The sequence below is a fragment of the Manis javanica genome, chromosome 4, assembly GCF_040802235.1.
Source record: "Manis javanica isolate MJ-LG chromosome 4, MJ_LKY, whole genome shotgun sequence".
In the NCBI taxonomy this organism is placed as follows: Eukaryota; Metazoa; Chordata; class Mammalia; order Pholidota; family Manidae; genus Manis; species Manis javanica.
The window spans coordinates 163115000-163137794 of record NC_133159.1 but is presented as its reverse complement, the minus strand read 5'-3'; the positions used below and the strand labels follow the sequence as shown (position 1 = coordinate 163137794).

General features: G+C 43.0%; 1 protein-coding gene across 1 annotated transcript; it reads left to right on the top strand.

The window, feature by feature from the left end:
- Window positions 1-2070: 2070 nt before the first annotated feature.
- Window positions 2071-19901, top strand: LSM12 (LSM12 homolog). Its single transcript, XM_017680927.3, has 5 exons — window positions 2071-2336; window positions 4071-4204; window positions 15842-15951; window positions 17320-17446; window positions 18227-19901. The coding sequence occupies exons 1-5, from the start codon at window positions 2213-2215 to the stop codon at window positions 18317-18319; spliced, it is 588 nt and encodes a 195-aa protein (XP_017536416.1). The 5' UTR covers window positions 2071-2212; the 3' UTR covers window positions 18320-19901.
- Window positions 19902-22795: the final 2894 nt, after the last annotated feature.

The window sequence follows — 22795 nt, the reverse complement described above, 5'->3', positions numbered from 1 at the left end:
CACACACCCACGACAAAATCTGGAATAATTCTCTGGAGGAACAGACACCGAAAATAGAAATCTCAGCTAGGCGAGGTCATGCCTAGAGGCAAAGTGGGGGTAGGAGGAGACTTGAAGCTCCTGGATTCCTTCTTACCTCAAGCAACTTTGTTCTTGGAGAGTTTTCTGATGGGTGGATGAAAATGAGAATATAAATTTGGGTTCTTGGAAAGAGATTAATTTCACTAATTAAAAATGTGTGGGGCAGGGAAACTGGATATAAATCTAATTTCACTCACTCCCTTGCTAAATGTTTTTGATGCCCCGCGGAGAAAAGCTACATTTTCTGTCTTTGAAAGTTTACTCAGCTCTAGCCAGACAACCTATCCTCACACTCCGTTTCATAATATTTCGGAGCTACTTTACGTTCCTTGAAATCGCAGAGTCTCTCTTAGGGGTCCTGGCATATATAGTCTTTCGGGTCTCAAGATTTTTCACTTCGTCCAGGAAGTCTTTCCTAACAATGCCTGGCAGTCATATATGAAAACCTGTAATCACTATGCAGTATAAAACGTGGAGTGGCAGTTACATTATGACTTGATATGGGGGCCAGACATGAAAATTATTTGAAAAAAAAAAAGTATGAGGGAGCAGTATGTTTATTCTAACATAATGATTTTACTAATATATGGCTAACATTGTTAGTTGATATTTCTTGCAGGGCACGGAAACACTTGAACTTTCTTCAGGTTAAGTAGGCTAGGGCTGGCCTTTTTTTACTTCCTTCCCTCTGGACTAGGGAAAGTTCAATCCGTTTTTACTCATACAAGAGGTTTCAGAATTTCTATACTCGGGTGGGTAGGGGAGGGGATGTGGGTAAAATTGTAACATTTCCAGATTATCTCGCCTGGCTTTAGTACATTTGCATATCCTCAGGAGTGGAGAGAAGTTCATCTTCATGCCAACGGGGAAATTACCTGGGCAACCGAGGGCGTGTCTAAACCCGAGAGTTTAAGAGGAGGGGCTGGCAGACTTGCTTGCTTGCTTATACGGGAGCAGAGGAGAGAGAGACGGAGTTGGACTGCAGTTTGTAAGCAATAAACGGGTTTTAAACTTTATTTCTCCCTTTGACTGATTTCGGTTTTTAGAGGCATTTTTCCCCGGGATTTTCTTTTCCTGGACTTACAGTGGGTTAGGAAGGACAGTCAGTGATTGTGGGTGGGTGTAGGGCTTGAAAATCCATCTTCATAGTACTCACATATTAAGAAAACTTGTTTTGTATATCTGATGGATTAAATGGAGGGCCTAAAACTCCTGCCCCAAGGCCCCCTTTTGTCTCTGCCTCTGCTTCTCTCTCCTGTCCTTTGTCTGGCATTCTAGAGGAGAGGGCAAGATGAAAGATGGGGAAGCATCTTGAGTTGCAAAGGTGATGGGTGGTAATGGAAAAAACTATCATTTATTAAAGATTTAATGAGATGCGTACATGCCATGCTTTTGTACACATCTCATTTAATCGCCTAACTAATCTATGAGGTGTTATCTAACACAGTATAGCAGTAACACGGAAACAGACTGAATCCTTTCTAGCTGTGTGATCCTGGACAGGTATAGTCTAAGACTTAGTTTCTTTATCTGTAAAAGGAGTATATTGACTCCTACCTTTAAGGGTTATTGGATGCTCAATATGTGATAATACATAAGGAATAAAGAAACAGGATCAGCTTTAATAATTTGCTCAAGGTTGTATGACTTAGTGGCAAACCTGGTATTCTGATTGCGGCTTAGCTCATTCTACAACCAATGTTCTTTCCACTCCCGCTTTATATTTAGGTATAATCACTTCAAGCAAATTCCCTTAAGTCCTCTGGGCTTCATATTCCTCAAATGTAAAATACAGAGTTCATTCATTAAACCTGTGTCAAGGTGTACACATAGTGGAGACGGAAGCTCCCTCCTTTCCCTTTTCATGCCACGTAGGTCATTTATCTTTAACTTCTACAATGGACCCAGCAACACTTTACCAACCAGGGACAGCTGCACAAACGTAATTATTCAGATTCCCCTTTATTTTCTCTTTCCTCTTCCACCTAGGCTTTCCGCCCCACCCAGCGCCAAACCACGCCCTGGCGTGGGACGTCAGCACGGCCCGTGCGTCGCGTCGCGGCGCTCACTGGGGGCCCGGCTTTTGCCCGCTCCTGCCGCCGCCGCCGCCGGCCGCGGCTGCTCTCCCAAGATGGCGGCTCCTCCGGGCGAGTACTTCAGCGTTGGGAGCCAGGTGTCGTGCCGGACGTGCCAGGAGCAGCGGCTGCAGGGCGAGGTGGTAGCCTTCGACTACCAGTCCAAAATGCTGGCTTTAAGTATCCTTCCCTGCGTGTTGCCCGTGGCCGGGCCGGCGTGTACGTGCGGTGGTGGTGGTGGGGTCGGGGACGACGGCGGCGGCTGGGGCTCTCTCCGGGCCTAGGGGCGACCGGCTGCCGCGGCGCCCGGGGCGCATGCGCACAGCCTTGAGCTCCCCTCCCCCCCTTCGCGGTCCCTCGGTTCGCTCTGTGGACCCTGTCTCCCACCACTGTGGGAGCTGAGCCCCGGGGGAGGGTCGGTGGGTGGAGGGGGACTTGACATGCGGATGGCTCTTGGAGGGGAGGGACCCCTATGGGAGAGGACACTGATTAGGAGAGGGGTGGTCGTGGGAGGGGGGCTGTGGATTGAAGCCCGGATGGAAGGGGAGGCGGGTAAAATGCGGGGAAGAGGGTGTGTAGAGTAAGGAGCTGCCAGTAGGGCAAGGGTATCGAGTTTAGGAGGGGGTGTCTACTGATGGGATTTGATCCGAGGAAGGGCGGTGGGGTGGTGACCAAATGGGCTTCGCCTGTTCTGGGGAGAGTAATTGCAGTACAGAGTTTGTATCTTAACTGGGGATAGGGGCTTGGTTTACTGTTGCGTGTATGCGTGGTGCCGTTGGGGGCGGGGAGTGCTGAATTTCAGGTTTCTCAGTTTGAAAATTTTTGTTGTGGGGATGTTTGCATTGGAAACCTGGTCCAGAGAGGGGACCACGTTTTTCAGAGGCTTATGTGGGGATGTGAAGGTTACAGGTGAAAGAGTAAGTTATTTTGTCTTGCTCAGTGCTGCACATGGAGTCCTTTTCCATAGAAGTGGCCTCCCCTTTTGAAAGTGGCAGTGTTAATCAGAATGGAAAAGTCTGCCTCTTTGGGGTGGAAATGATTTCTAAGTTACTCCAGGAAACTCAATCTTGGAAACAAAATACTCGGTTGTATTAAATGTGCCACCTCTTCCCCTTTTATTTGAGCCACAGGTGGGTTTATTTGTTTTTGTTTTTGTTTTTTTGAGGAGTAATCCTTTATGGCATCTTTCAGAAGGAAGCTTCCTACTGAGTCTGCTGCATTTGAGTGGCAGGTAATTTAATTAATATAACCACTGGTTGTACACTTCTAGCTTATGGGAAGATGTCTTCTGAAACTTACAGCAAGAACGGTTGCTTTTTTAGTGGAAGAATTTTCACCTGGACCAGTAAGACCTTTTACTTTAGTGATTAGTTGGAAGGGTTTTGAAATAAGGACTTACTCTGCTTTTAATTGGCGTACAGTATGCTCTTGATAAAGGGTTGGAGAATGGGTGAGAGTGAATGAATGAAATGAGTAGGTTAACTAGTTGGGTCATTTTGAGTGAACTTCCTTTCTTGTGCTCTAGTGTGGGAAGTCTCAAATTTGAAAAAGTGAAAAGAGCGCTATACAAACATAGGGAGTATTATACCAAGAACAGAAAGTACTGCCTCTCTTTTGTGGTTCATTAGATTCAAGACAAACAGTATACATATGGCATTAAAGCTGCATTATGCCTTTCTGTATTTGGATGGTATTTGGCTTTGAAAAGCTTGAGATCTTTTGGTTATGGGGATGAGCAGGAGGAAGGTGACAGCAGTGATTTCCTGAGGAGAGCTGTGATTCTCATGAGGCTCTCCACTCTTGATCGTGGCACACCTTTTATATGTCTTGAGTGAATTGTGTTTTCCGTAACTCTTTTGAGATGTGTCAGTGTTCTGCTTGCCCCTATTTTCCTTAACTTTATTTTCTCACCAGAATGTCCCTCTTCCAGTGGAAAGCCCAACCATGCAGACATCTTGCTCATAAACTTACAGTATGTTTCAGAAGTGGAAATAATTAATGACCGAACAGAAACCCCGCCTCCCCTAGCTTCACTCAATGTTAGTAAGGTAAGGACTTGAGGGCAGTTTTGGCTCTCCAAAATGGTGGGAAAATTGGGGCTCACTGACTCTTGGTGATACATTGTTCTTCATTAACTTATAATTACTTGTTCTGGTATCTTTTTTAAAAAGATAGCAATTTAGTTTTCCTATTTCTGGATATCTTCAGAAGAGTTTAAGATAATCTCTTAATGCCCAAACAGAGAATTAGAATTGTGGTTTGCTTTTGTCCTTTGTGAAAGAGGCCTTTTTTTTTTGAAACCTGGAGTCCATGCGTGAATTAGTGGTGTTGGTGGAGTTGGGTAGCATTGTTGCTTGTGAACTTGCGAAATTGTGCATGTGTGCAAACATGACTGTATGTTTCCTGAATAAAGATAGAGTATTTTTCAGATTCTCAGAGGGATTCATGACCTACAAAAATTTGAAAAGCACTGCCTTAGAGTTTCATTTTTTTGTCTTTCTACTTGAATTTCAAGGTCTAACAATGTTTGAAGTTGAGGATATTTTAATCTTGGATGTAAAATTGATCTCAGGGAACTCCCAAATCACTCTTTTGACTCTTTAGTTCTATTGGCCAAGTTCATGTTGATCAGTATATTAATACCCAAGCCCTGTTGTAGCCTTTGCTGTCCCTCTGCTTTGAACACTGTTCCTTCCAGGATGACTGGAGCCTTATCCATCAGGACTTAGTTAAAAGGCATCTCTTCCAAGAAGTGTTCTCTGAGTACCCAATCTAAAGTAATTTGTCCTTATTATGCTTTTGTACAGTTTCTTTCAGAGGTAAGGTCATGTGTAGTTCATCTGGGACATTTTTGAGAGTAAAGGGGGTGCTTTCATTTTATACTGGGACAAGTAAAGATTGGTGTATCCTGGGCATATTGGAACCTGAGATTATCCTATTCATAGCCTTTTTATAATTAAAACTGTCTATCATTTGTTTACTTATCTCACCATACTTTATTTTTTGAGGATGGGACCCATACCTGTTTTGCTCATCACTAATTATATGGATTCTTGCCCAGAGTAGGTGCTTACTACATAATTTGTTGAATGAGTAAGTTAGGTCTTTGATTTTAGTAACAGCTGACTTCTCTTTACATCTCTTGAATTAGTGTGGTGGAAGTTTTTCCCTCTAGAGGAATCTTGTACTGTGTATTCTCTTGCCTCTCTTGGGAATGTGGTGTGTTGGCTACAATTCAGCAAAGTGGGGAAATACTCAGCTGAAACAATAGAGGAGAGGGTAACTGAGGCTAGGAGAATGTAGTTACCTCATATCTAGAACTCCCTTTTTTCCAGATTCCAGTGAAATGCTACTCTTTTTTTAGTAATAGCTGAGGACAGATTCAGAAGGGTCTTGGTTCATATTAAAGGCTGTTTCATACAGAATGCTCCAGTCTTAGAAACCTATAGATTTTTGAAACTGCCTTAGTCAGATACCTCCTGTTAGAGTATAGGAGCTCTTTGGGTGGCCTTCTCTATTATCTGAAGAGATTTAAAAGATTTAAGTGAAATAGTTTATTCCTAGTATGTTGAGGAGAAAAACAGGTCTAAGTTATCCTTAGTGTTTATGGGGTGTGAGAAGTCTGTCACTAAAGTAAAGATAATCTTAAAAGGGGATGGTTTTTCTCAAATTTAAAAGCTGCTGAGTTTCTGCTCTTGTGACCAACAAGTGCCACCATTTATCTGAGGGCTTGGAGTGGTTTTGGTTGGACTGTTTATTAAGTGGGAGATGTTAAGAAGCATTTTTTGTATATTTGACCTCAAATAAAAATAGTTCTTGGTATTTAGTTTGTGGATTATCTTTGCCTTTAAGGTTTTGCTCTCTGCTGGTCAGTTTCAGTGGTTTATTAGTATTGCTATAAACTGATTGTTTACCCACTCTTTCAAGAAAGGAGCAGGAAGTAATAGTTTGGGGAATACCAGAAATCCTTACTTTTCTTACTTTGTGGCCTGCTGCCGAGTGTTAAAAAGGTTTGCTGGGAAGAGAAGTCAGAAACTAAAAACTGAAATTATCCTGGAGGCCTATCTTTGGATTTCATTTATTTACTCTTCCATTTGAAGAGATGTTTGAGTGAGCTATATTGGCTTTCCCTTGAAACCAACCTTTGAGGATGCTTTGTGATTTCTCCTTGGGTTGCCTTAGAATTAGAAGAGCCTTCTGGGCTGTTATTGAAAACAGCTCATCTCGGCAGCTGTTTACATGTTGCTTGAATGACAAGAAAAGTTCATCTTATTTAAGAGAATGGACTTGGGTGTTCTTTTTTAAGGTGGAAGATTGTTTAAGCATCTTAGAAGGAACTAAGTGCTCTGAGATCCCTGAAGGAAAACTTGGTGCTTGCAGTCTAGGGGAGCTCTACCTGTGTATCCACTTCAGTGGAAGATACCATCACGTGTTGGCTCATCTTTTTGACATACTAAGTGTTGTGTTTAATTAAACCTGTTGATATAAATTGGATATTTGTTTACTCTGACCTGGCAGGAAATGGAAAAGAAGGGCTTTTCAGGGAAATATTTAATTCCAGCCCAACTAGGGAAGGTATGAACTAGCAATTCTTGGAGATGAGCCAGTTTTGCATTTGATTGACAGTTTACTGCAGGCTGAGAAATCCTGTCTCTCCACAGCAGTGGGATGGAAGAGGAAGCTTGGGAGAGGATAGTGGGGTTGCAGAAGGTAGAAGTTTTGAATATCACCTTCTCCACAGTAGCATTATACACTGTTAAAGCATTCCAAATTTCTTGACTTTGAAGACAGATGCCTACAAATAAAAGTACAAAAACACACCAACGACAATCACAAGTGAGGTTCAGATTATTTGCCATGTGGACTGTTCACTCTGTCATGAGGAAGGCTTAAATATTGCTTGAGGATGAGAGCACTAGGATCCACATGGTAAGGTGAAGTAAGGTGTTTCTTAACAGGTTCCTTTGAATCAGCTCTGCATCTTGTTCTCTAGTGATAAAGATTGCCCATAGTACTGCTCTCAGGAGTTGGTTTGGGACAAGTCAGCATTAACAAGGTTCTTTTATAAAGCATTTAACAAATGTTTATTGAAAATCTGTTTGTGCAAGACACGTGATAAGTTCTGCTGGGAATCATCTTAAAGTTTGCTAGTGCTTTACAGTTTACAAAGAGCTTCAACACGTCTCATTTATTCCTTACAATCATGCAGTATGATCTTTAGAATTTATTCTTTTCATTTAACATGAGAAAACAGGCTCATCAGTTTAAGTAACTTGTTCTAGCTTATATAGCTAGTAGTGTGGTAACTAATATTTTTATGTACCATTCTCTGAACCAGCAATCAGTAGACTCACTTAGTCCTGACAAGACATCTTATGGTGTGAGTGCCATCACCATCTTGCAGAATAAACCGAGGCTCAGAGAGGTTGAGGCACTAGCTTAAGGTCATACAACTAGTAAGTGGTAGAGCTGGGATTTGAACTCAGGTCTGATATTTTGACAGCAAAGTCCCATGTCTTTTTTACTTCTGTGTGCTTCGCCCAAGGAGTGTATGTATATAAGAGTAGTTTGGTGAAATGAAATGAGTACTCTTGTATCTATAATCCTAAGTAAAGAGAAACATGGATGTTGTATGGTCAGGGAGCAATGTGGTCTAGTAGAAAAAACATAGGAACCAAGCAGATGAGTCTATAAATTCACTTCTCTGCCCCTTAACCTTACTTAGCTTACATTTCCTCACTGTGAAAATGGGGTGTTAGTACCTATCTAAGAGTTATGAGGATTAGGTCAAGTTGACTAAAGTTGGCAGATGTTAGTTCTGTTCCTTGCATCAGCTATGTATAGCCAACTGGTGTTCCTTGAATTATTGTATAGGGGCAAGATAGGGGAAGGGGGACAGTATGACAGAGAAGGCAGCTAAGAACAATGATGTTATTACTGTGTCAGTCTTTCCTGGCATTGTATCTGACATTGACAAAAGTTGCCATCCCAAGATTGGGGAAAATCAGAATTGTATTGGAGACCATTAACATGTAATACGTCTAATTAGAAGATGTTTTTAGGCAATCTCTTGTTGGTGACCAGAATTAACTTGAATTTCTAGGACAGTGTTACCGGCTGGCATAGTTAACTGAAACACTTGCCTGAGTACTGGAGGTTAGAGTGAGCACTCACAGAAGCTATGAGGCTGTGCTTTCAGCTGCCGAGACTCAGAACTCACTGGCATGGCCAAGGCAAGTTGTATGTATTGTTTAGATAATTGCATCCAGTGCATTAAATGAGCTGTAAGTCTTACCATTTTTCCGAGTTGGAGAAGACTTTCTGGAGGGGATTACCTGTGTATTATGGGGGAGGCAGAAAAAGAGAAAGAATATAGAAAAATAAAATACACAGATTAAGGTGTCCACCTCCCTTACCAAACCACTGATTGATTTGTCAGTCTTTTTTATCTATTTCTTACCCATTTGAACTTTAGTAACAAGCAGCAGGTGATCAAATGGAACCAAAAAGAGACAGTCAAGTAACTTATTCATGGTAATGAAGAATGAGTTGGCTGCCTTTGGATAAAGGTGGTGTTTGGAGTTGAGTGATGGGATAGAGGGGCCTGGTAAGGCTGAGAAAATGGAAGAATCACAAAGTTCACTGTTAGAAGGACCTGACTTTAGTGCCTGCCTTTAGGTATGATGTCACACTGAGGGAAGAATTGACTTGGTTTTTGTTTTGAGTTCTACCAGTTTCAAAGCTAAGATTTAGCACTAATGTTAAGAATTTCTGGTGATTTGAGAGTTAATTCTTAAATGTGAGTGAATTTCTGAGGTAGGAGAGCTACTGCATTGTGGCCTGTGTTCATGGACCTATCCTGTTACCTGGGCTCTTGACTATATCTTGACCCTGATATACTGAGTCATGGAGTTATTTCCAAGTAGAATCAGATTACCTGGCCACCCTGTGTTTAGGTATGTGTATATTGGTAAGAGCTAAGAGGTGTTCATATTAAGTGTAAATGTGGGAAGGGAAATAACTACTTGTCTAGGGAAAGCATACTTTTTTGTCAGATAAAGTTTTTCTGGCTTCTAGAAGCTATGTTTAACCTTTTGGCTGACTTGACTAGAGTATGTTTTCAAGGCCACGGTCCCAGGTTGGAGTCCACCAATAAGTTTTGCATCTGGCTCTCGGCAGAAGCTGTTCCCTCACAGAAGCATCAAGATGCAAGTGAAGGGTGAAGAGGAAGAGCTCATCACTGTTGAGTGACAGGGCCTTGTTAAGTAGTGAGTAGTGTCAGATGAAGTCAGAGAGGGAGGGTAATAGATGGCTATCTTAAAAGTCATAGTCTTTTGAAGGAGGTCACATTCAGTGGCATTTAGACTTTGGGGTCAGCCTGAGAGAGTTATGGTGGAGCGTGCTGTGCTCCAGGCTAGGGCTCATGCCTCACTTCAGGCTGTAATAAGTTGCAGCTGTGTCAAGGGTTTGGTTTTTGAAGGGGGCTTTCTTGACACCATGAGGGTGTGGGGATGATTGCTGTCCGCATGAAAAGACAAATTGCTGAGCCCAGGTGACTGGCAGAGTTGTGCTGTAGCTGAGTTTTTGCCACTACCTTAGCACTCTACCTCTGATTCAAAGTCAGGACTTAACTGGTGGGTTGATGGTGGTATCTCATCCAGTGTTGAGAAAGGGGCATTCTAACTGGTTTAATTTTTCTGGCACAGAACAGACTTGGGAGGGGCAGGGGGAACAAGTGGTGCAGTCAAGTCCTAGCATTGGAATTTTGAGTCTAACTTAGGTAAATACCAGAAACTACTCTGCAGAGGGAAACAAATTGTACCTGAACTAGAAAATTAAAGGATCTATACACTTTTCCAAAAGCTAACAGCATAGTAGAATGTGAGGAGTTTGAAGAACTGGGTTCTTTTTACTGCTGGGCTGCTAATGAATTGTGTGACCTTGTGTTAGTCACTTAACCTCTGTGAACTGTTCTGTGAACCTCTGATAATCAAGATCTCTTTTCCCATTATACACCTTCCCTCTCTCCCTCCCTCCCTCCCAGGTTTGGGAGGCAGAGTGATTAAGACACTGCCTTTGCCCTCAAGAATCTCATGTTTGTTGGAAGTGGTGGGGGACAGCAGCATTTAGTGATAACTGTGTGGCAGGATCAGTGTTAATAGTTATGAGCAAGGTGGTGTGATAGTGCAGAACAGGGGGCAGCAAACTTTTTCTGTAAAGGGCCCAATAGTAAGTATTTTTGAGGTTTTATGGGCTGTACATTCTCTGTCAACTTTGTAGTTTTGTCTTTATAGCAAAAGCAGCCATGGATATTATTGTAAACAAATGGACATGGCCATTCCAATAAAACTTAACTGAAACAGGTGGTTGGCTGAATATGGCCCACAGGTTGTAGTTTGCCAGCACTTGGCATAGAGTAGTAAACATTTTAGGGAGGGCTTCTCAGATGTAACAATAGAGTAGGGTCTCGAAGAATAAATGGTAACTTATTAGATAAAGACAGGGCATTTAGTGGAATCAAACTGACTTGGAAGGTGCTCAGTTTGTCCATCTCTACTGTTGAGAAACTTTTTGAAGCATTCTGTCAGTGAGCTTAAACTGGAGGTTGTTAGTTCTCAGAAGGGAAGACAGAGACTAGTTAAGTGCCAGTATTGTTGTTAGTTGCTTTACATGTACATCTTACTGAACTCCAACTCCAACTTCAGGGTTGGCCCCAGATGAAGACTAAGACTCAGGAGAGGTTCTACATCTTGCTCAGGTTGGTGCGTGCAGCTAGCGAGTAGTCAGCAGGGGTTTGAGCTGGACTGTCTTTTGCGGGTAAAGGGTGCCTCTTCTATTTTACTTTGCCTTCTCTGTTCTCTTCAGGGCCCTGGAAACAACAGTGCATGGCTCTTTCACTATCACTGAATAAAATCAACTTTGTATTCCAGAGGTGAAGCCCGTGTTGGCACATAAAGTTAAAGGCATTTTCCAACATACTATTCCACTTATATTTTGGAAGATACTCTGTTTAGGATTTACAGCCTCTTAGCAGCTCTTACAGAAACCAGAAGGGAGAGAGCACTGAGTTCACTGGCTGAAGGAAGGTTGGATTATATGGATTTTTCTGAAGTGACCCACAAGCTGCCTTCTCCGTGCTAAAAATATTATAATAATGTTAACACCTAATGTTTTTACAGTGCTTTACAGCTTACCTACCCACACTTGGCGCAGAGTATCTCTCTCCAAAATCACAGCCATGTGGGAGATGGCTAATTTAAGTGCACACTCTCAGGTAGGTTGTTGAAGTCAAATTTCAGCTTACATTTCAACTGGTGTTCTCTCTTCCTATGGAAGCCTTGTAGGGTTCCATAGCAGTACTGGCTGCAGGGGCTTAGCACTAGGTTGTTACTCTGATGTCCAGGAGGTTTAATTGTCTGTTGTAGCTATGTTACTGACTTTGCTGACAACTAGTTTTTGTTTTAGGCTGGGTGAAAGATAGAACTTTGTAGTGTGTACTGACTGACTTGAGGCTGGTCTGTTTGTACAGCAGCAATATGATGGTTTAACAAGTATCATGCCAAAGCCTGGAGATTAAGGTGGTGCTGTGGCCCCTGGATTTTCAGGGTATTTCTCATCATAGCTCAAAGCACTTAATATATCTTAATGTTCAAGTGCAGGAGGCTTGCTTGACTTGGCTTCTCTAGTCTTGGCACATCAGAAAGTGATGGGTCCAGGGAATACCTATTGTTACTGGCCTGAAATGTTTTCTCTCGTAAAAGTATTCCTGTGAATTACCTTTAACAAAAGAAATAAAGGATGTCCTTCAGGTTTAGAATGCCTCTCGGCCTCTTTTCAGAAAAAAGGACTTTCACTAAAAGGCAGACAGTTGTGTTTTGTACTGGGGACATTGATAGAAGTGCCAGAATGCACTGATAAAAAGAAGGTGACAGCTGAATCATAATACATTTTTCCTTTTAAAAAACATTTTGCATTCAAATTTGTAGCCAGATATTCAGTAGTACTTTCAGCATTTCTCTAAGGTGGAACCACTTGAGTGTGGTGCAGAGTTAAGAGATGAGTTCTGGAGTCAGACTGTGGGTTCAAATCCAGACTCTTGCTTTGTGGCTTGGTAAACTTGGGCACATTTTTTGTGCGCTGTGCCTTAGTTTCTCCATCTATTAAGTAGAGTGATTTTAATCCCATTTCATACGATTGCTGTGTGGAGTAAATGTTTACTACATGCAAAGTGTGTAGCTCTGTGCCTAGCATGGAGAAAGATCTGTCAGCAAGATAGCTCTTTGAATTTTAGTGTTATCAAGCCTGTTTGGCTCTGCTGTTCCCCTCTTTGATTCTAAGTTTTGATTCTTTGTTACATGTTAGTACAGGAAGGATTTCAGATGGGGTGCTCTGTTTTTGGAGATCCTAACTATCCCAGGTTGTAAAGAATAGTATTTTTTAAAGAAACTTCAGACAGGAGCTTTCAGACAGGAGCTTTCAATGGGGGCATTGATAGTTGGAAGAAATATTTTTGAGAGCTTGTTGCTAGCGAAAAGTGAGGGCTTTCTAAGAGTGTGCCCCAGAATTGAAACAGCAGGAGCAAGCATGGGCCCTTAGCATGACAGTTGTCCTTGGATACTCTGGCCTGCCATCCTTCAGCCTCCACAGGCCTTGCAGGCAGCCCCGGCAGTTCTGGGACAGCAGCTGCAGTGCTTTCTAACCCCTCTGTGAGGGCAGCTGGTTGGAAGGCCCAAGTGCACAGAGAAGACAACAGTGGCTCATTGGAGTCAGTAGGTCACATCCAGTAGGTTCCTTTCTGCACTCTGCTTCCCGTGTTGTATCAGCTGTCATAGTCCATTAAATACTTGCCATAGGACTCCCTCTGGATATCCCACAGCACCTGTCCTTTCCTGGGCTGGATGTGTGGAAATAAGATGGCCCAGCTGGTGACTAACAAGATGAAGTGTATATTGCTTGGTTTTTGTTGCTGTTGTTTTGGCTCCTTCCTCTTCTCTGAGTTGCTGAGTGCAGGGAGATGTGTACTGTTGGTGTTCATTCAGTCACTGAAGGGCTACCCAGCAGCAGCAGGCATGACCAGAAGCCTTTTAATATTGATGTGCTTTGGTATCAGATTCATGCACTTTTCTCTGTTGCCCACATCAAGATGCTATGTGTAAAATGGCCACAGGAGGAAGCACTAGATGGTAGACAATAAATAACTTGTTTTCACTGAGAATCATACAAAAGATAAAGAGAGGCAGGCAAATGCAGGTTGTCTCGTGCAGTCAATCCAGTTGAGCCACATGTATATTAGTAAGTAGGTTTGTGCTTCTCGATTTTTCTGAACCCAGTGTTTTCTTAAAGTTGGTGCCTTTAATATTCTTTGAGATTCTAACCAGTTAGTTGCTTCAGTTTTGCTTGGAAGAGACGTTAGCAGCTAGCATGTTTGCACTGAAAATGGTTGTATATAATAGGGTAAAAGTCACTGAAGTAAATTAAAAAACTGCAATCCTGATGACCCTCCTAAACTTACAAGGCAAACCCCCAAAACCTTCTCTCCTGAGGGCAGCTTTTATTAATTTCCTCTGGTGGTTTGACATTAACTGTAAATTTACTAACTTGGAATAACTGACCCATTTATAGCTACGCATTAGTTTACAAAAATATGTGGGGAGATTTATATCTGCATAACAGCTAACTTGAGGGTAGAGTGGTAGTCACTTTGCAAAAGGAGTCTCATCCATTTTTCAAGAACATGTCTAAAAAGAGCAAGGTAATCTCCCTTCTCTCATCTCCAATTTTGAGGAGAAGAAGCACGTCTAGATTATTTTTGTGAGGGTAGTTTTCCACACACCTGATTGATGGGGTTCTCTGTGGGAGAAATTTACCCCATTTGTGCAACTTCCCTGGTAAAAGCAGATCTGTGCAGCTGAATACCAGATTTGAGCATTTTTTCAGATTGCGATGAAAATACAGTCTGTAAACTGACAGCTGAAGTTTCAGGGTTTGCACTGAGATCAGACTCCAAAACACAATTGCAGGTATGGGTAGACTAGTTGAGGGGTTGGGGCAAATTGAAATGCAGTCAACTTACACTGGGTTCTGCTGACTGTCAAGATTCTCCCTTCTATCATTAAGTATTTGGGATCTGTGCACTATAAGCTGAAATGGAGAATCATCTGGTCCATTCTCCTTTGCTTTCTGAGCCTATAGGAGAGATTGTACAACTGGTATGTTTGTGGGACTGGGGTGTATTTTGAAATAGTTATTCTAAAACTATTGTGTTGTTGTTAGTTACTCAGGCTGTCCAAATTGATTACTTCTGGCTGAGATTTATATCCCATTTTATTACACCTCTGGCAGAAATTAAAAGCCCCCCCGCCCCTACACACCCTTGTCCAGCTTAATTTGTCAGTTCTATCCTTGAACATTCTGCATAGATACCTGGTTTCCCAGAACCTTTTATGAATGGGCGATGGTATATTTTTAATCTACTATGTAGGTGACAAGGATATTTTACTCTTAGAACCCAGACTATGTAGTTAATGCAAGCTTTATAGAAGCATTTTTGTCTGATCCAACATTAGGAGGAGTTTTTGGTTTTCAGGGGGAAAAAAAGACCTTGAATCGAGACCCTCCTGCCTCCTCATGGGGTAAACATCTGCCTGACCATTAGTCACTTCCTAGGAACTCGCAGGAGTTTGGTTACTCCAGGAAGTTAGGCTGCCCTCCAGTTTTTCCTTGGAGACTTTCAGATTTTCTACAAACTGTTTAGAAAGTGAGACTGAAGGAAACTCCGTGTTGTTAGGGTTTTCTTAGTAACTGAGTAAGCTTTGCTTGATGCTTAAAATACGTCACAGCAGTTCCGTTTCCATAGAATCTGAGTGCTTTCTTGATGCAGTTGGGATTGGCAGTGCTCAGGGGACCGCTGTCATCCCTGTGCATTTATTTCTCTATGAAGTTCTAGCCTGATTGGGCTAGAATGGCAGGACTGGGCTTGAAAGATTATTTATTGCTGTTGTATCTCTCTCTATGTGTCCTGGGGACCATGTGAAAAAGGAACTCTGGCTTCAGACCACTGCAGAGTTTTGGCCTTTGTTCCCTCTTTCACCCAGGGAGACTGAAACGACGTGTCTATGAGCTAGCTCTGTGCTCACATCGTCTTCCCTCAACAGTCTTTGAAACTCAGAGGCAGGGATGAGACTCACCATGTTTCCCATAAGCCAGTTGAAGGCCTCATTTTCTCTTCCTAATCAAACCCATGCCTTACCAAAGTGCTTCATTTACACTTTGCCCTGTAGAACCTGAAGGGTCACTGTTAAAGCAGATTATAAATGTTTAAGAATTTTTAAACATCTAGGTACTTCGAGAATGTGCTGGAGATGTGACCTTGTGTTTTTAAGAATCTGGTGTTTGAGGACAAATTGTGTGTTCTCATGTGTATGTGTGTGCATGTGTCTGTGTCTTCAGTGTTCTACAGCATCAGTGTACTAAGTAGGTGCTCAGTAAGTACTGGAAGGAAGGAGTGTTTGCCAGGAATAGCAGGAACTCTGTAGGTAAATTGTGTGTGTGTGTTTTTTCACTTTTGATCTCTGAGAAAAACGGAATCTACCCAAACCAGTGTTTTCCAGCCTCCTTTCCTCAGCGTAGGCCCTGACAGTGGGAAGAATGAAGGCAAATGCTTTTCTCTTTCCTCTCCCACTTAGCTTGCCAGCAAAGCACGGACAGAAAAGGAGGAGAAGCTGAGCCAGGCCTATGCAATCAGCGCTGGTGTCTCCCTAGAGGGCCAGCAGCTCTTCCAGACCATACATAAGACGTGAGTTGGGGGAGCATAGTGGTCTCTTGTCTGGGGGTGGTCTGCCTGACTGTGTTGTCTGTCTGGTGGCCAAGTTTGGGCTAGTTATGTTTCTGAAAGTCACCAGGGAAGCAGGGTAGTATGTCAGTGTCCAGGGGTGCGGGTGCCTCCATACAGAAGAGTGGTGTATTCATGGGCAAATTGTCTTCTCTGGGCTTCAGTTTCTTCCTCTGTAAAACTTAGTTTTGGATTAGATTATCCCTAAGAGTCCCTTTCAGACTGGTATCCTGTAATTAGAACTAGTGATTTCTTTTATTATTTTGACCTTTGCCTTTCCCTGAAAGCTGGTGCAGTTTTATTAAGAGAAAGTTCTATTTCACCCTTTCAAATTGTATGTTGGGTGAACATAGGGAGTTAGGGAGAACAGAAGGCCACCTTATTGCCACCTCCTAAAAGACATTTTGTCACAGCAGAAGTCATTTGACTCTCCACTAGCTTCCCTAGCTGCTGAAAAACTGAAACATTTGACACTCCCCCTCCCTCCCCCACTGCCTTCTGTTACCCTATTTAACCACCTGGGTCTGGTGCACAGATGGCAGCTGGCATCAGAGCTGTTTGAGGCCATGGTGTGAGTATCTGAACATTTACAGGTATGTGAAGGAACTCTCTTAGTAATGGCAGCTGCCCTGGGTTTCCCCAAGTGTGAACTGGAATGGGTTTTCCCAGGCTGGCAAGTGCCCAGCTTTCTGATAATTGAGTACAGTTAGTTTCAGGAGCAGCTTTCATTTTGGGTGGTGGTGGGGGCAGAGTATAGACCACAGTAAGACTAGGAGTTTGTTTTCCTGTCTTTCTAGAGGTGCCATTTCCCGCTAGGCCAAAGATTGGCAAACTACAGCCAGCAGGCCACACACATATCTGCTCACTTGTTCATGTATCACTTTTGGCTGCTTTGTGGTCCAGCAGCAGATTTCAATAATCAGGATAGAGATTGTCCTTAAAATATTTGCTGTCTGACCCTTTATATAAAACTTTGCCAATCCCTGCCCTAGCTGCCACTTAAATTGAATCTAGCTGTTTATTTGTAATTCCATTTGGTTTGGACTTCTGAGGCTGCCACCAAGTTTCTATGTCTTTTGAAGTCACTAATGCTTCAGAATAATTCTCCTGGGTCCTCCTCAGAAGAAATGTGCATCAGTTTCATTTCTTTTCCTAGTCAGCAGTGCCCAGTGTTTCTTGACCACTACTCCTTATGGTTTGCTGGCATCTAATTGTTGGCTGAGTGGTGAGCCAGGAACTTGGGGTCAGCTTTCTGGAGTTACTTACTCATCAGCTAGGAGGTATGGGATGGATGCCTGCAAGAGGTAATTTTGACCTGCTGTCTTCTTCCAGCATTAAAGACTGTAAATGGCAAGAAAAAAACATCGTAGTCATGGAAGAAGTTGTTATTACACCTCCATATCAAGTGGAAAATTGTAAAGGCAAAGAGGGGAGTGCACTGAGCCATGTACGCAAAATAGTAAGTAAAGGAGCCTGAAACTTTAGAGTGAGGATTCTTTCACCCTCTCCAGCATCCGCACAGGCTGTTGTGCTGGCAGGCCGTCATCCCTGCCTCCTTTCACACAACCAGCCTGCTAGCACCCTGACTCCCTGCGCTGAGGTGCTCTGCAGCTATGGCTTGGACACTCCTGTGGGGATAGAATCTCTAGGCAGTGTGGAACAAAATAAGTGGTCAGCCCCATGTCCTCTGCAGTGTGGCTTTTGGGGATTAGCCAGAGCATGGCAATGTATGGAGCCTGAGCAGTTCCTCTTATCCCAGGCTGGATTCTTCTTAGAAAGAGCTAGTTGGTATAAATCAGTTAGTGTTGGTGTCTCTGACTCTGCATGTGTCATCTGACTTTGTAGATTGAGTTGCAGCATTTGAGAAAACAAACTGAGCATTGAGAGACCAACATCAAGGATATAGAAAGTTTAGCACTATAATTCCCTACCAGCTTTCCATTCTGCACTTGCATGAAGAGGGGAGGGAGTTTGGGTCATAATAATCTCTCTTCATACTCTAGTTTATAGATTCACCTTCTTTTAGCCAATCTTAGCTGAAGCTGCAAAGAACGTGGCTGAAGCAAAAGGCCTCTGCCTACCTTGTTGCTGGGAATGCCAGCAGACAGCAGGGGCAAAGGTGCCTGAATAGTCCATGAGCTAGACAGCCAGGATTGGGCTTTCAAAGCCTGGGGTGAACTGTATGGGAGGCCTTGGTGCCCATCTCCTTCTCTGATCTAGGCTGGCTTGTCTCTTTCAGGTTGAAAAACATTTTAGAGACGTGGAAAGCCAAAAGATACTGCAGCGTTCACAAGCCCAGCAACCACAGAAGGAGGCTGCCCTGTCATCCTGAGTCCACACACACACAGGACTCTTCCAGCATCCAGCCGAGAAAGCAACGGTGGTGGCTACAGCGGAGGCAGGCCGGGGGAGGGGAGGGATCCTATATTTCCTGTTGGCTCTTGTTAACAAAGGGTCGGCATTTCCAAATCTTAGACTTGAACAAACAAAGCACCCAACAAAAAAGAACAAGAGAATAATTTAAAAGTTGAATCATTACTTGACTAACAGACTTCGGTCCACCATGTCCTTTTCACAGCCCCCTTGTGGAACAGTCGCCTTGTTAATTTTATTTTTGAAAATTCCTTTCCTGCTCTGCCCTTTTACCTCTGACTGTCCTTTCCTAGTCTGTCCCTGCCATTCTGTTTTTATAAGTGGCAACACTTGGCCTTCTGAGTGATTGAAAGAAACTTTTACATCTTCTCTTCCAAAATAAAAGTAACAAGATGACTGTGATACTTAAGTTGAGACTAGAGCAGCAAACAAGAGGTCTCACTTTAAATTTTTCTTTTTTTTTCCTTTTTTTCTTCTTTTTTTGCACAGGGCATGGCTTGAATTAGTTTTATTTTTCTTAACTTTAAATATATATATGAAAATATATATTAAAATGTTCTCTAAATATTTTCTGCTTCTTGCAGGTCTCTTTTTACTAGATCATGGCCGTTCTTCCACCTCATCTCTCTGAAAATAAAAATGTGTTGCCCTCTCCACCACCCCATAGCCAGGCAACTGACTTGACTTAGTTCACAGCAAGAATCTCCTGCAGCACTTTGTAGAGCCAGTGTATGCAGATGGGATTTGGCTTTGAGGGGTCCTGATGGCTTTTTAGTCATTAACTCTGTGTGTTCCATTCTTACATTTGGCCAAAACCTCAGGATTCTCCCTCTGCCTTTTGTCTTACTTTATGGTACTAGAAGAACCTCCTCACCACTTTCCTATCTCGTAGATGGGAGAATCAGCTGACCTGTCTCCTGTGCCCTCTGCAAGAAGAACCATTTTGCATGGCACATCTCTGCTCTTCCTCAAGGAATAATTTTCTTTCATAAGAAACCTGGAGTCTACCTGTCCCAAGCTCTCTATAAGTCTGTATCCAGAGCCACTAGCCCAGGGGAAAGTTTGGGTGACCTCTTGTTTCTCTTCTCTTGCCAACCTCCTGCTCTTATACTCTTTCCCACCCCCTCTTAAATTTTACAAGCTTATGACAGTTTGTATATGCTCAGCTGATGGGCAAAAACCTGGAAAGAATTTCTGGACTTCAGCCCACCAGTTTGTCTGGTTTGACTAGCCTGCTGAGAGCTAAAACTGGCATCCGTTGCCCCAGTGCCTTCAGGGTGGTCCAGTGGGGCAGAGTGTGCCACCATCTGAGTATCAGGCACTGAGTGGGAAGTGGGTGATGCTCATGTGACTGGCTAGAGCTTTGGGGGTGGGGTGGGGGATAACTACTATTTTTTTGGCCATGATCTCTTTCCCCTTCCTCTTTTTTTTAATTAAATAAATGGATCAAAATTAAATAATTCAAGCCCTGCCTTCAAAATGATTTTTTTTTTTAGTATTGTTTAGCAAAAACAATAAAACCCAAATTTTTTTAACCATCACTCATGTCTCAGGTTTGTGCGTGTTAGAGTCCCCAGGAGGAGGATGCCTGAGTGTGTGTGTGTGTGTGTGTGTGTGTGTGTGCGCGCGCGCTTTAATCTTTACCTTTAGATTCTCTGCCTCCTACTCTACCTTCTCTCTTTCTACCCCCTGAGAACTCATGCGGAGTATACAATTTAGGAAGTGGATCCACATCTGGGAGTTGTAAGTGGAGTACGGAAGTAGAAGAGGTGAGTGTGTACATCGGACCATTTGTTCAGAACTGTGTGGAGGAGAAATGAGAAGACTGTGAGAAGTATATGCTTTCATACCCATCTACTGTTGTCAGGACTTGAAGTCAAGAGCCTTTGATTTACTGTGTATTGCAATGTAGACTTCTGGAGAAGGGAAAAGAAGAAGAGAAGAAATCTTGCAAGATCTAGAAAACCTAAGAGATGCAGAGAGATGCAGTTAAAGGAGAGAGTGTGATTGGTGGGAAATAGCCCAGGATGAAGCTCTGGGTCATGTGGTCCACATCTTCATTTCCTCTCCTTCAGTCTCTAGGTCTGTGAATAGGAGACAGTGTGTACCAGCTGATTTTGGTGGGGAGCACTTTTGACTTAAGTTTTAGCTTATTAAATGATATGGGGGAACTTTAAGCAGCTGAAGAGGTGGAGTTAATACTGTAGGAGTGACAGTAAGGCGTAGAAGAATGAACAAGGGGTTTGGAGACAAATAGTTGGGTTCAAATCCCCACATTTCCATTTCCTTATTTTGTGACTGTGGATGTATCATTTCACCTGTCCAAGCCCTAATTTTCCCAACTATAAACATGGAAACTCATACCCATCTCCTAGAATTAGTGTGAAGGATTAAGTAAGATATTTAAAATACTTAGAAGGTACTCTGTAGATATTAATATAAATGTTAACTTGGTCCTGGGATGGTTAAATCTGGAGATGAGATTGGATTAGATGATTTTCAGAGGCTCCAACTTAGTTTGAGAAGTCTTTGTTTAGATGGCATTGTGAGTGAGGCTGATGTGTAAAAGTTTGGGCAGTGGTGTGGGGATCTCAAGAGCTCTGCCCTCTCAGTGTGTCACCTCAGCTCTTCCCTGGTGTCCCTAGGAATTTCTTTAATTATAATTCAAAAATGACTTATTTTACAGAAGAAGCGTTCCACAGTCAATAAGTGACTTCTCTACCACTGCTGCCCATTGTGGCAGAGGTGGAACAAAACCTAGGGCTTTACCCGCTCATGGGCAATACTGCTCTGACTTCCCAAACCAAAGGCCTGTGTATTGCTTACTTGTTTGCCAGGTTTAGATGGAACACAGGAGAGTGGCAGGAATTAATCCCCTAGGTTGACAACCCAGTTACCTTCCCACTGCCGCGTACATACCTTTGGGTGTACTGCTATTTAGAGCATCCAGTTAGTATGGTACCAACAGTGTTACCACAGTGAGTTGATAATGGATTCAGTGCTGTGTAAGTCTGAGGAGTTCATTGCTGATTTCTGTTCGGTGCTTTGAAGATTGCTCAAGCACTTCAGTGTTTGTTCAGGGACTCTAGCTGGGGAACCACTGATTGTGGTGAAGGCTCCTTGACAGTTTTGAAGCTAAGAATGTGTGTGAAAATCTGTTCTTCCATAAGACATATTGGTAAAAAGATACAGAGGGCTTTCAGTCATACACAGAGATGGAATCTACTGTCCTGTTGATGTGGAGGAAACAGGTGAGACTGTGTGATACTAGCAGCTGCAGTGTACAGGGTGAGGACGGGGGACAGCGATAGGGGCAAGAATTTGGGAGCTGGAACCAGCCTGTTTACATGGTGAATTTGTTTTCTCGTCACTGTTGGAGGTCACTGGTGCCAGAGAATTCTCCTTTAAGAAAGTTAAACCATCAGCATGTACTGCCTAAACTTCAGGGGTCTAACGTAACAGGATGAACGTACCTTACAGGTGAGAAAGGGATGTTTTGGGGCTGCCACCCACTGGTGATTGACTGCTGCTGGGTAATAAAGCTATAAAACGAGTTCTTTTATAAAAGCCTTATATGGCTTATTACAGGAAAACTAGAAAATAAGGTAAACAGTTTCCATCTGCCACCCCCCAAATCATTGTTAATACCTTTTGTATCTTGTATATTCTAAGACACTTCTCCCTGCTCCTTGCATTTCTGAAAATGCAGTGTACTTAATATCAAAAGAAACCTGCTAACTGGTCCCTTCATCCTCACCCTCAAAGTGTACTCCATAATTGTTGGCATCTTGAAATTGTTATATATGAAAGGTACTGGGCTAGGTGATCTCTAATATTGCTTCCAAACTTCATAGTCTGTTCTTCCTTTATCTTCTCTGTCTTACCCAACAGAGCTTAGCTTCACAGCCACCTGTGAAGCCATCCTTGGCAGTTAAAATGGAAAGTAATTCCTATAATGTTTTACACCACTCATCATGTGGCATGTGTGACTTGCATTATAGTTACTTGTTCAGGCTTATCTTTAGTGGTCTAGTGGGGAATTGTGAGGCTCCCCGGCAAGGATGATGATTTACTTGTGTTTGTATTATCCCCCAGCACCTTTGACGTAAGACTGAAGGTGGAGTTTACAAAGTGAGCAGTTTAGTGACTGGATGAGCTACCTGAGCCAAGATGAAAATGACGCTGGACTGAGCGGGCTCGGGGGGAAGCTTGAAGCCAAGTCTGGAGAAGAGGACAGTAGCAGGGGAGAGGTGGGGAGTGTACCTGGTTCCAGCTTGAGAAGCAGCAGGGCTCGCCCCAGGTTCCTCCAGAGCAGACTTTGGCAGCTGGACCAAGGCTGGTCAGACTGTGGCTTCTCTGTCCCTTTGGTTTGCCTTTGAATTCTAATTTTGCTGAAAAGTCTAAAGTGGAACTAAATTTCTTCCTGAAGGGGCGA

What these genes read in the sequence shown, in the direction of transcription:
- LSM12 (XM_017680927.3), top strand. Translation starts at nt 2,213, where the DNA reads ATGGCGGCTCCTCCGGGCGAGTACTTCAGCGTTGGGAGCCAGGTGTCG. An exon ending in CTTCACTCAATGTTAGTAAG is followed by an intron (nt 4,205 to 15,841) that starts GTAAGGACTTGA and finishes TCTCCCACTTAG; the next exon opens with CTTGCCAGCAAAGCACGGAC. An exon ending in TGAGCCATGTACGCAAAATA is followed by an intron (nt 17,447 to 18,226) that starts GTAAGTAAAGGA and finishes TGTCTCTTTCAG; the next exon opens with GTTGAAAAACATTTTAGAGA.